This window comes from Podarcis erhardii (assembly GCF_964252035.2).
Source record: "Podarcis erhardii genome assembly, chromosome: 7".
Taxonomy (NCBI): domain Eukaryota; kingdom Metazoa; phylum Chordata; class Lepidosauria; order Squamata; family Lacertidae; genus Podarcis; species Podarcis erhardii.
The window spans coordinates 64,095,818-64,108,962 of NC_138511.1; the positions used below are offsets into that span (position 1 = coordinate 64,095,818).

At 46.0% G+C, this 13,145-nt stretch overlaps 1 protein-coding gene across 1 annotated transcript in view; it reads right to left on the bottom strand.

Annotated features, from left to right (window-relative positions):
* LOC309347558 (protein argonaute-4) overlaps nt 1-3,825 on the bottom strand; it is a 35,789-nt gene extending 31,964 nt beyond the window's left edge. Inside the window, exon 1 of the mRNA XM_081872229.1 lies at nt 3,312-3,825. Within this exon, the coding sequence (XP_081728355.1) occupies nt 3,312-3,330 (19 nt within the window). The 5' untranslated portion in view covers nt 3,331-3,825. The remainder of the gene's footprint in view (nt 1-3,311) is intronic.
* Between the last annotated feature and the right edge of the window lie 9,320 nt (nt 3,826-13,145).

The window sequence follows — 13,145 nt, forward strand, 5'->3', positions numbered from 1 at the left end:
CCTGTAGGGCTCACAAAGAATGACCATCACACATTTTCAGAACTCTGACAAAAGATACATTATTGGACTTCCAACCTTCAGCTGGTCCAGACTGTCCATAAGGAAAGGTGCATGCAATGCCCATTATAAGAGTTAATTTAAAAGGTTGCAGAGCATGCATGACTATGGCCAAGTCCCCGAGTCTTCAGAAAAGGGCACAGTGGACATTATCAGTGAAAGCTTACAGAACACAAGCTGCTACACAAACATCCAAAAACAGTGCCAGGCCTCGGGTAACTCCCAAACAGCTATCTACTTAATGGGGAGTATGAACCCAACAAGAGGAAGAATGTCCTTTAGATCATTTCTAATAAAATCACCCACCATCTGCATCTGTCTTGTCAGGATTGAACATATTAATTCATATCCAGTTCATTACTTGATTTTAGCCATTCATACACTGCATCTGATACAAATGAAAAAGAGAAATAAAAACATAATGACACTGTGCCCCAAATCTCCAAATGACCTCGCCCAGCAGTGGCATATAAGTATTAGAGTAGAACCCTGCAGAGTGCAGAACCATGCAAGGTTAACTTCCACAAGGCAGAGCAGCAGTTACAGCACCAACTTCTGGAACCATCCCACAAGGCTGGAGCAGAACCACTGAAGCACCATACTCTTTCCTGCAATCTACACAGATTGTCCAGAAGGATGCCACTTTTTTTTGTAGGGGGTTACTGGGTCGTTGCTGTTTTTATTTTTATTATGTATTTTGTGGTTTTATATTTTTATTTTATTCTGTAAACCGCCCTGAGACCTCCAGGTATATGGTGGTATATAAATTAAAACATAAATAAAATAAAATAAACTAGTGGTACTGAAAACTGTCAAGAAAGGAGGATCAACAAAGCCATGCTTCGCAGCAATACAGAACATCCATCAGGGTAACCAAAGAATTTCCCATCCTAAACTCCATCCAGAAGCCCAAATTTAAAAGAATTTATATGTAATGACATGTATCCAATAAGCAATTGCCCATCCAACCACATTGCCAAAATAGGAATAATTTCTCAACACAAGATAAATCTGATTTCTCAAGACAAGGAGATCCAAGGAAGGTTCCCTCAGTAGACGGTCTTGCAAGCACCTCTGAGAGACGACAACATCACTTCCTCCCTCCCTTGAACCACAAATAAATTTCACAGAACTAATTTAGTCATCCCATAATATGACTTTTAATAGCCAAGACAAAGAAAGCTTGAAAAGGCAAACTGCCAGATAAACCACTCCATTTGAATAGTTGGATGTTCAGCAGTGACCCACCTCTGATAGCTACCCTAGGTTAAACATACACACCACCCCAAAAGCTCACCCACACAAATCTAATGATGATGCTAAGCAACAGCAACTCATACCACTTCCAGGTAGGAATTCACTGAGTACCCAAGACAAGACTCTCAAGGAAGCTGCAGGCTGCAAATGGAGAATATGGTGAAGACTGAAGAGGACAACAGTCTCACAGGATAGATCTAAAGCACGACATCCAATTATATTTCTGTACACTATTGGATAGTTAGCTGCTCTGGGGGCTCCTAATGAGTCAAAAGGTAGGATAAAAATATAAAATGCACTACAAAAGTGACTCATCTAAGTAACAGCTTTTAGCCCTCAACATTTGAGATACATAAAAGAGAACACTGGCACAGTTTTGCATCTACCAGAACAGAGTGGGGGTGCAGATGAGAGACTTCAGATGAAGGACGCAACAACAATTACCCACAACAGAACTCCAGGTTACAGAAGCTGAAGCAAGGATGATTAATGATAACTAAAACAATAAACGCCACAAAATCAAAGTGCTGTACAAAATACACATAAAGGACAGGTCCCACTCAATGGGTTTATGGTTCAGACAACTAGATAATGTAAGTTTAAAAAAGGAGACCAAACACAATTAGACAAAGATTGGCTGGGGGAAAATAAGCCTTAAGAATCTACTTTAAAAGAAAGAACATCACTTGAACTATTTCAGGAGACAAAAGACCTAACAGGAGGCAGAAATCCCTACATCACCCCAAAAACCACAACCAATTGCTAACCTGTTGTTTCCTTCATGAACACAATGCTTCCAAGTTCCATCTGGCCAAATGAACCAGACCTTAATGTTATCACATCTCATATCAATTCATTATACTACTATGCTGAAGCTGGACCCTCTTCAATCAAAGAATATTAGCTATCCTTCTAGCGCTTATTTCTGTTGCCCAATCCTGGCACATCTCTTATATATTAGGAGCTCCATCAGCTCAAGAGTGAAGTTCCTCACCAGTACTACTGATACATACCTCAACTCTTATCACAGTCCTGGGGTTAAGATCCCAAGAACATAACTGGGCCCTACATCTAATCATCAACCAGTATCTTCTGCAAGTGGTGCTAAGACTTTCCAGTTTGGGTTGACATCCAAAAGTAACTGCTCCATTCCACTTAAATTATTACCCACCCAGAGCCCTTGGCAAGGGAGAATGAACACTAAAATGCACACCTAAAACCAGATAAATTAGGGCCCAGAAGTTTAATAGCTAGCCTGCAGAGGGTACTACTATGCTACAGGCTTATCCATTTTCAAAGCAAGCCTGGTCAGAGCCCATTTCCCTGCGGGGCTGAGTTCACACAGAGGTGCAAGGCTGCTTACTGCACACAGTAGTTTCCAGATATACACCCAAGCTGCCACCACCTCTTTTTTTAAGCATCTACCTAAAAACATTACATGCTATGTGGGTATAAATAGCCCTCAAGGAACAAAAGCAACAGGGTCACCACTATCAGCCTTTTAGGCCACATATAAAGCACACACATCCCCAAGAGAATCCTGGGGGCTTACACTTAAGGGTACTAGGAGTTATAGTTCTATGGTAGCCAAACTACAGTTCCCGTGATGTGGAAGGGGTGTGTGTGCTTTAAATGAATGGTTTGTCTGCGGACACCGTCCCCTTTCACCTAAATAAACAAATGGTTTAGCAAGCCTTTCCTTCCTCCCAAGGCTTCTGCTGGAAGATTCATCCATTTAAGCCCCATGGCCCAGCCCCACCCTTCAAGAAAAACCAACAACAACACTCCCAGCCCCACCTCTGCAGGTGGAGCAACCCCTGCTCCCAAGCAAGGCATGCAAGGGCAAGGGCTCCTTCCTTCTTCCCTCCATCACATCCCAACTGTGACCCACGTCGTCACCCACGGCCTCAAGACCACCGCTGGGCCCCTCCCACCACACTCGCACACCTCGCACACCCTTTGCATGCATATACATGAAGGCCTCACCCCCCTCTCACCTGGTCCCAGCGCCTCCATGGCGGCGACGGCGGCGGCCTCGCTGCGGTCCCCTCCGGTCCCGGCCGCCACGGGCCCCGCAGCTCCAGCCGCCGCCGCCGCCGCAGCGTATCTCTTAATTTCGGGAATATTGGCTCCGGTGTGAGGGTCAGTACCGGGAAAGGGGGGAGAGCAGGAGGCGGGGGGAGGGGGCGTCCCCGCCTCGCCAACAGCCCGCGGCCGCCTCGGCGGAACCAGCCCGGCCGCCCAGCGCTCTCCCTCGGCACCGGGAGCGCCTCTTCTTCCTCCTCCTCCTCCCCCACCCGCCTCCGCCTCCTCTTCCTCCCCCTGCTCCACGCTCGGTCGCGCGTGTCTGTGTGTTGGGGGATGTGCGCGCACGCGCGCGCGCCTTCTCGGCCCCGAGACCGAGTGGACGGTGCCAGAGAGAGAGAGGAGACTGTAAATGTGCGTATCCGCGCTGCGGCCACTGCCGCTCGCTGCCTTTCACTCAGGCCCAGGCCGTGCGTGGGTTTGTGCGTGCGCGCTCCCCGTGCCTCCCTCCGGCGCGCGCGCGCGCGCGCCTGCCCAGGCCCCCTTTCACAGCGCAGCCGCCTCAGCTGTCACCTCAGGCGCGAGTGCGCGACTAGCTCCGCCCGCTTCAACCAACATGGGGGGCGGGGGCGGAGGAAGAGGGGAAGGGCTGAGGCGAAGAGCCGCGTAAGGTGCACGCGCGGCGCGGTATATTGTTCCGTCCTCTTCGCCTCGAAGGTGTACGCGCGTGTAGATCAGTTTCCTTCCCTCGCCCACTTTTCCCCGGTCCGGCAGAAGACCCTGATGAGCGAGCGCTGCTTGCGCTGCCGTCTGGGGCGGGGGCTTGTTACCGTCTCCCTCAAACACAAACCCATGCACAGAGAGGCTGCCGCCGACCTCGCCCTGCCAACTAAAGGCATTTAAGCACAGCGGGGGCGCCGGCCATTCTTTCTCTCCATCCCCCACGAATGTCCCCACTCAGCAAGAGAAGAGACCGCGCCAGGACTTCAGCCCTTTCGGAAGTTCTCAGGGAGCTTCGGTCTGTGGGGCTCCAAGAGTGCCTTTGAACATGTGCGAAGTGTGTTCTCTTTTCACACCAGCCACAAGTACTACCCCACCAGCCATGAGCCTACCTGTGATGGGGGGGGGGAGAGAAAGGGAGTTCTAAGAAGGTCTGTTTTATAAGAGGTGCCACGCAATCATATCCTTGGCTACTCAGAAGCAAGCCCCATTTAATTCAATGAGTCTTGCTCCTAGGTAAGCAAAAATAGGCTTGTGGCATTAAGCAGATCCCATTTACCCTATTAGAGGTCTTGCACACATAGCAAGCACTACTCATCAATGTCCCACCACCAGTCCCCTGACTCTGAGCCTTCTTCTCCTGAGGGTCCAACTTGGGGGTTCCCCAACTGGTGCCTCCCACCACTCCTCTGCATCCAGCCAGCCCATGATAGTATTATTTTCCATTTTTACATCCTCTTTCATGGTAAAATGTTTGCTTCAACAGCAGAAAGATGGGAATATTCCATCCTAAATCTCCATTCCTGCTTCATATTAATGCACTTCCCAGAGTTTCCTTGTAGAGGATCTATGGCTATTTAAACACCCAGCAGTCATAATTATGAGGCAATTAAGCCCAACGCCAAAGTTTGGGCATGCCAGCATTTCCCATTTCACACTGCCCCGCCTCAGGCCCAGGCCCCTAAGGTTGCCCTTCAACTCCCTCTATATGGCCCTTGCAACTCTCACCAGGCCACAGCCCTCATTGCCCCTCTTCACACCTTCCTTGAGTATTTTTGCATGGCTGGCCTAGAATGTGTCCTTGGACACTGATCATGCCAATTGCTAGTCTGGATAGAAAAGTAAAATTCATGTTTGTTGATCTGTCCATTTTTGCCTCTGGTCATATCTGCCATAGGTATGTGGCCCTTGTATTGCCCAGAATGGAATACATCCCCTGGGCTGAAAAGTTTCCTCACTACTGTCCTACTTGTATGTCCCACTGGAAAGGAAATCTCCAAACATAGCACATATGCCAGCATTCTGACAACCCAATCCATCTTCTTAGATGTGTCTCCCATAGCTCAACATTTCAGAATCACTCATTTTCCAATAGCTGTAAGCATAATTTTTTAATGTGCAAAACTATAGGCTGAAAAAAGATATATGGGTGCATTCCTCCCAGCACCAAGTATGCTGCTGTAGCTAGACTTAGGAGACAAACACACTCTAGGAGGGTTTCTTAGAAAAGAAGAAAAAAGAAATTACATAGTTTGGGATATAAATTCTATAAAGCAGGTTGTTTCTCAAAGGCTCTTCAGCTAAACTGTTACAAATTCAGTTCATCTTCAAAAGGTGCTGCAATCAAATATTCCACCCCAACAGGTAGTTGTGGAACGTTACCAAATACACACTCACACCAAAAATAACATAGGAAATAATAATGTTAGAAAGCATACTCAGCGGGAGAAGAAGTAATGATCCAATCCCTGTGTTCCCTAATTTTGAACTACTTCCTGTTCCTAACAAGCTACATTTTTAAAGCACACTGCTTCCACAAATAATTCTGGGAACTGTAGTTTATCCCACACATAATTACAATCCAACCCACTTCACGAACTACAGTTCCTAGGATTCATTTGGGTGGGAGCCATGGATAGCAATTCCACCTTTCTCTTGCAGCCCTCAATGTCACCTCCCCTGCTCCAAATGCTGTCCCAAAGGTTTCCCCAACCCTTGGATCAGATTTGGGGATGGGGGCAAGGGCTGCAGAGCCTCCTAAATGATGAACAAGTCCCTATAAAGTTTTGATCAGGGCTGGCCTGAGGCATTTTGTTGCCTGAGGCAAGTAAGTATAAAAGCCAACCAGATTGGGCAGTATCCTCCACCGCATAGAGGGCAGCTAAAATTAGTTTAAGACAGGCACCGTTTTGGGGGCCTAACCCGGCCTGCTGGTCAGTGTAATCCGGCCCCTGTGGCAGTTTATTTCCTGGGGTAAAATCCTAAAAAAAAAACCTCAACAACTTCAATCCTAAAAAAAAAAAAAAAGGTCAAAAACTTTGGTTGGCCCTTTGGTTGGCCCTCAAGGCCCTTCACTTCATCAAATCTGGCCCTCTTTGAAAAAAGTTTGGACACCACTGGTTTAAGAAGTATGAGGCAGATTGCATGGTACACACACAGTGCCACACATCTCACCAAGTGCTGCCTGGGGAGTAAGGGCTTGTTGTTGAAGTGAAGGTAAAAGCAGAAATGGCGGGTGTGTTAGCAGAAAGAAGTAACTCTCAACACAGATTGCTCTACTCTCCTACTTTCAATAAAATTATTCTCTCCAAGGCACATTCACTTAGCAGCATATTTCATAGAAATCAATGGGCCTTACTTTTGAGTAAGGCCACAGAATTTCAACTGTGGGGGACTTCCGGGATAGCGCGAACGGGTAATGGCGGATTCCCTCCGAGCTCTGGAGGGAATCGGCTCCGCTAAGGACGGGTCTTGCCGTGCCGGCGACACGGGGACCCTTAGAAACCGCAGGCGCTGAAGCCTGCGGACATGGAGACTCGGTGGGCACCTTAAGCGCCCTCCCCGACCCGCGAAGAGCCTTTTTAAAGGCTACGGAGGGGACCGGAGAGTGGCGTGGAGCTGAGAGTCGATCGCTGCCTTGGCGGAGCGAAGCCGCGAGCCATGACCGGAGAGCGCTATCTTTCTTCCTGAAATTTGGACTGAAAAAATAACTCGTGAGTAGAAGGAAATTTTGGCACTAAAAGTTTTATCATTGAATTTGAGTACGAGCGGGGGATGTGTTAAAAAGGAAGTCCACACTCCCCCCCCCACCAAAAGACTTAAAGCAAGGAGAGGAGCACTAAGTCGGAAAGACTCTGGTGTTGAAAGGAGAAAGAACACTTTCATAAATTGGTTGAAAAAGTTACTTGTGCTGGAGTGAAGAGAGGGGAATCCCAGAGGTTTTGCTTTTGGCGGACCCCCCCCCGAACCCGGGCAGTGCCCTGCTTGGGAACCCGAGAGAAAAAACAAGGTGTTTGACAGCTGTCAAAAGAGCTGTCAAACGGACGTCAGCTTGGAAATTGAGTTAAAACTGTGTTATAACTATATTGTTGGGACTAAAAGTGTTACATTAAATTGACTGGAAACAAACTAATTCTGAATAACAAAGTAACGAACTGTTGGAAAAGAACTATGATGGAAATCCCCCTGGAGGGAACTAAAGACATTGCAATGGCTGCGGAAGGAAAACTACTGGCAGAGATAAAAAAAATGTTTTCCCTGGTGGGAGCTCTGCAAGAGCAGAGCTTAGCCATGAGAGATCAACTGATGACCTTCAATCTTAAACTAAACAAATCTGTTGGTGGAGCTAACCGGATGGAAAAAGAATCTGCAGCTGCAGAAAAAGAGACAACTTCAGAACTGGGGGAAAAAGAAGAAAAAGAAGAAGGAGTTCAGGAGGAAGAGAGTAATCAAATATCTGTAACTTTTGGGAGGAAAAGAAGTGAAAAAGACAACCAATGGATCACAAATCTGCAAAGAGAGAGAAAGATGGAAGTCCCTGGAACAACTGAAACATTAAGCTACGAAAGAACGAATAAGTATGATGGAGACTTCTTCTTTAAGCTGCAACATGGGAGATCTGTTGATCCTGGACAAAGACTATTTTTGTTTGAAAAATATGAGGAACTGGTGACAGAATTCCTTCGAGAAGAGAAGATCAATAAAAAGGACTATAAACAAAATTGCTGGAGAGTGATTAACGGGGGCCTAAGGGCCTCTGATGTGAGAAATCCGGGTTAAATCTGTTTTTTTTTTTCTTTGGGATATTAACGTGGGAAGGGGCAAATACCGGGACAGAGGGGGAGGGGAGTGTAGAGTGGAAAAAGTCTGGGGTTTAGAATAGAAATATTATTGTTTTTTGATTTAATATAAAGAGCAAGGAATTTGTGGGAGAGAAATTAGGCCGACCTTAGAGAAACAACTTAATATGTATAATGGGATTTAAAGTAAAAATGGATAAAGGATAAATTATAAGAAAAGATATGAATAATATTTAAGAGATTTGAACAAATAACTTGCTGAGATATTTAACGAAATGGGAAGGTGGCTGGGGGGGGTGGGGGGAAGTCACTGAAAGAGGGTAATGATTGTAAGGGTATGAAACTACAGATATTTTGTTTTGTGTTTTGTGTTTATGATATATGTTTGTGTTTGTTTAAAAAAATTTTTGAAAATCCAATAAAAATATTTAAAAAAAAAAAAAAGAATTTCAACTGTGGGGGTAAATTGAAAGGTTGTCAAGGAACGGGGGGGGGGGGCAAGAGAAAGTGCTACCTGGGAATGATGCTCATTTTGGGCTGTCCCATTTGTCATCATTAGCTTTTCCAGTGATTTGGCGTGAAAATTTATGCACATCCATTTTCTAAGCATTTTTGCATACTCAATAAGCATGCAGCTGCTACCTGCAAACCTCTCACACCACTTTCTTGTGAATTTGTGCTACAGCAAAATTAACCTTAACCTGGGAAAGGGAGGGGGGGGATAATAAGAGCAAATTCAGGCTTTTTCATAGGCTGATCATCATAATGATTCTTCTAATCACCCTGAATTTTAAAGCATTTAAAAAGCTCCAGTATGGTTGAGCCATCAGCCTTTATGACTTAACCTTAATAAAATAGTAAACATACCAGCAAGCTTTCCTTCTGAAAGCCAGCCTATATTTGCATCTCTAGTGGATAAATTAGCACATGCACATTTGCACCACAGGTGTTCACCATGTCTTTTAAGGCCTTAGCAGTGCCTCTAATTGCAGCTCTCAAAGATTACAATGATTGCAGACTTCCCCATTCCTGCTACTCAAAGACCTTGTTAACAGACAATATTGGGGTCAAAGTAATAACTTCTGCACAGCTTCTCCAGTTTTAAAGGCTGGCATCTCCAAAACAGAGATCACAGGATCTGAACACACCTTTCCTGTATCCCATCAAAAAATTAACAGGTATATAGTTCTTATAGAATTCTAGAGTTGGAAAGGATCTTGTGGATTATCTAGTAGTCCAACACCCTGCAATTAAGGAATATGCAGCTGTCCCATATGGGGAGCAAATCTGCAACCTTGGCGTCGTCAGCAGCACCGTGCTCTAACCAACTAAGGTATCCAGGTTAGGGTTAAAATAGTTTAGAAAATATTTATTTAGGTGAATTCAAACTAATAAAGCAGAGAAAACTAACCAATGTAGTTACCGGTACCAAGAAACTAAATGATGATCAGAAAGTTCCCTCTTCAAATCTCACCTTAGCTATAAGTCACAGAGTTATCCTAGACAGGTCTCAATTTCTCAGCCTCACCTCTTCGCATAAGAAAACATGGGGGTCGCAAACCTGCCCTACCTTACAGGACTGTTGTAAGAACTGCTGAGATAACATAAAGCACATCCATATGGGGTTGTTACTTTGATGAGAATCCACATTTTGTGTGTGCAAATTTAAGTGAGGACATCCACACATGCGCACTTCAGGTTTTCCGTCCAGATTCATGACCTGATCTTTCCCATCCACAGTAGTAGATGGTCTTTGGTGGGAGTTTCTTGAGCTGTCCCTGTTATGAATTCCCTACCCTCCATTCCTATTCCAAGTGGGAAGATTTTTGGGGAGGGTTATTCTTCTAGAACTGCACAAACCCCAAGTACAGTTCTGGATATGTATACAGGTATTAGTTACCCATGCACATATACCTTAAAAACAACAGACAAACCTATAAATCATTATGGGCATACTCAGTTATCCATTTACCTGTGTGCGCACACTTAAAACACATGCACATTTATACCCCAGAACTATGCAAAACCACCGCAGCAAAAGAAGGTACAATTTCTTCATTCCACATCTGCTCTAGGGACATGCTCCTTGTTGCTCCTGGTCTAGGTACATTGTTACACTTACATGTTAAATTTTAACAAGCAAAAACTTGCCTGAATTTTATCTCAGTGTCTCCTTTAGCATCATCCTTTCTTCAGCTAAGAACATAGTCTTACCTGGAGCTGCCAGGGACCTTTTGCATGGAAAGTACATGCTCTACCACTGAACCACACCTATCCCATAATCCATGTTCTAGCCAAACAAGCATCTTATATATAAGCTTCTATTGGTATATGCAAATTGTAATAATTAAGGCAGCTCAGGTGTTTTCAGTTTCATGTCAAAGCATTCCAAGGGTGCCATCCTACATATACTTACCTGCAGGTAAGGCTTACTGAATACATGTGGGACTTACTTCAGAGTAAACATGAACATGCCTGGTCTGTGTAGTCAAACTCCTAAGCACACTTGGTATGAAGTAGGTATCTTTTAAATCGCAAGGACTTACTTCCAAGTAGGCAGGCTTAAAGGTCTGGCTGTAGTAACCCTTTTGCAAATAAATTAGATCTATTATCTGAAGCCCACCTACATGCTGAAGTTTTCAAAAGGACACACAAACCCTTAGGATCACAGCCTCAGTGTGTGTGTGTGTGTGTGTGTGTGTGTGTGTGTGTATTTGCTGTCCACTGATAAATGTGATAGCTCTTCTCACTGGCATTAATGATTGATTAGTACCCAGCAGCTAATAGTTAACACAGAGAGCACAGATCAATAGCAATCATGGGATGTCACTCAGAATTTGGCAGGAATGAAAGACACTGGTAGGGAGGAAATTAGCTGGTATCATTAGCCCTTGAGCAGTTAAAAATAAAATAGGTCCCAATCCAAAAAGGCAGTAAAACACATGCACTATTCATACACAATTTATCTTTAAGGCTGCAGTCATAAACACACTTACTAAGAAGTAAGCTCCACTGAATGCAATGGACTTAACTTTCACCATATAAATTAGTCAGGCTCCCACACTCTACACATTTAATCAGATGCTAACAACCTATTTTCATTTTTTGCAGGCCTTCCTAGAGGGATGAGTTTACTAGTGCTGTGTATTGAGTCAAAGGATTTTATATCTGTATTATTATTGTCTGTATTTGCATTAGGGTAAAGTAACTGCCTTTTGGTTCCAGAGGGTACAGCTACTATTGGTTCATTTAAGCTGCTGTATTTGGATCCTCTGTCTTATTGGTTTCCTCCAAAAGGCAGGACTGTGATTGCCTGATATTGTTCCCTCCAAAATGTATCCTTTCTAGCTAGTTCCCTGTCCCTATAAATGTAGCTCTCCCCTCCTCAGGTCTCAGTCTTGTTGCTTTAATAAAGAAGTGTTACTAGAGAACTGTCTCCAGCATATTATGTCAAGAGAGCTGAAATCACAAACCCCACGTCCCAACAACTGGCGACGAAGGTGGGATCTGGAATGCTGAGGAGCGGTTAAACGCAGCCCTGCCTCAGAGTCCGGATTGTAGCTAAGAACAAGACTCACTGGCCAGCTGAGAAGACGACCCTGCCCACAGGACAATGGAGAGTCCAAGGGTATTGGAGCCCTTCCAGCCATCAGAGCCCCACACGTGGGAAGACTACGTCGAACGCTTCGAGTTCTTCGCAGTGGCTCAAGGGATCACCGATGAAAAGAAGGGCCACATTCCTGAGCTACTGTGGGCCTGAGATCTTCGAGCTGGCCAAGGTATTGCTTGCCCCAGCGAAGCTAAGTGAGACATCTCTGAAAGATATTCTTGCCTGCCTAACAAGCCATTTAGCGCCTACTGAGACCAAGATGGCCCGGCGGATGGAGTTTCATAAGAGGCAGCAGCGTGCTGGGGAGTCTGTATCTGCATTTCTAGCTGAACTGCGGAAGCTCGCTCAGCACTGCGACTTCCAAGATCTGGAAGAGACTCTCCTGGATCGGTTTATCGGTGGTCTGAGCAGCAAGAAAGCCAGAAGACGCATCGTGGCTAAAGAAGAGGTTACCCTTGCTTCAGCCTTGAAGGAGGCCACCACCACGGAGAATTATGAAAGAGAGGAGCTTGATGCCAGTCGCAGGGCCCCTAAGCCACAGATAGAAGTTGTGCATGCCATGGACGAGCTAGAGGCTACTCCGAGCCAGAGCCCAGTCCGTGGGGTCGAGTCAGTGCGTCAGGCCTGCACAGTGCACAAAGATCACCGAGGCAGGTGCCCTGGTTGTGGCGGAAACCATGAGCGGAAGAGTTGTCGTTTCCGGGATGCTATGTGCCGGACGTGCGGAAAGACAGGTCACATCACCAGGGTCTGTAGATCGGCGGCGTTGGGAGCGACAGGAGCACCTAGACTGGAGCATCGCAGATCGCCCACAGCAAACCATGTTCTAAAGGACTGCCACTATGTAACGGAGATCAACGGGAGGGTCGTGCAGTTTCCAGCGCAAGGCAAGGCACACATCAAGATTGAGGGTCAGCTGTGCGACATGGAGGTGGACTCCGGATCTGGATTCACTATCGTGTCGGACCAGACTGTGAGGACATTCTTCCCCAGGGGTAAATTGCCCCCTCTGGAGCCCTTCCCGGCAACTTTGCAGTCATACTCAGCGGGCCGCATCCATGTCATGGGAATGTGTGCCGTGAGAGTACAGTTCCGGGACAAACAGGCGGTACTCAAACTGGTGATTGCGAAGGGCAGTCGCCCCAGTCTCCTGGGCACTGACTGGTTCCCCACCCTGGGACTGAGTATATCAGGGCTTAATTCAATCCAAACCTGCCCTGAGATGAGCAAGGCATTATGCAAAGAATTTGCTGGTCTCTTTAATGGAAAGCTGGGTTGTTATAAAGGGCCCCCAGTTGACTTTGAATTGGACCCTGGGGTGGCCCCAATCCGACTCAAACCAAGGCGAGTGCCATTTGCACTGCAACCCAAGATCGAAGCAGAGCTGGAGAAATTGG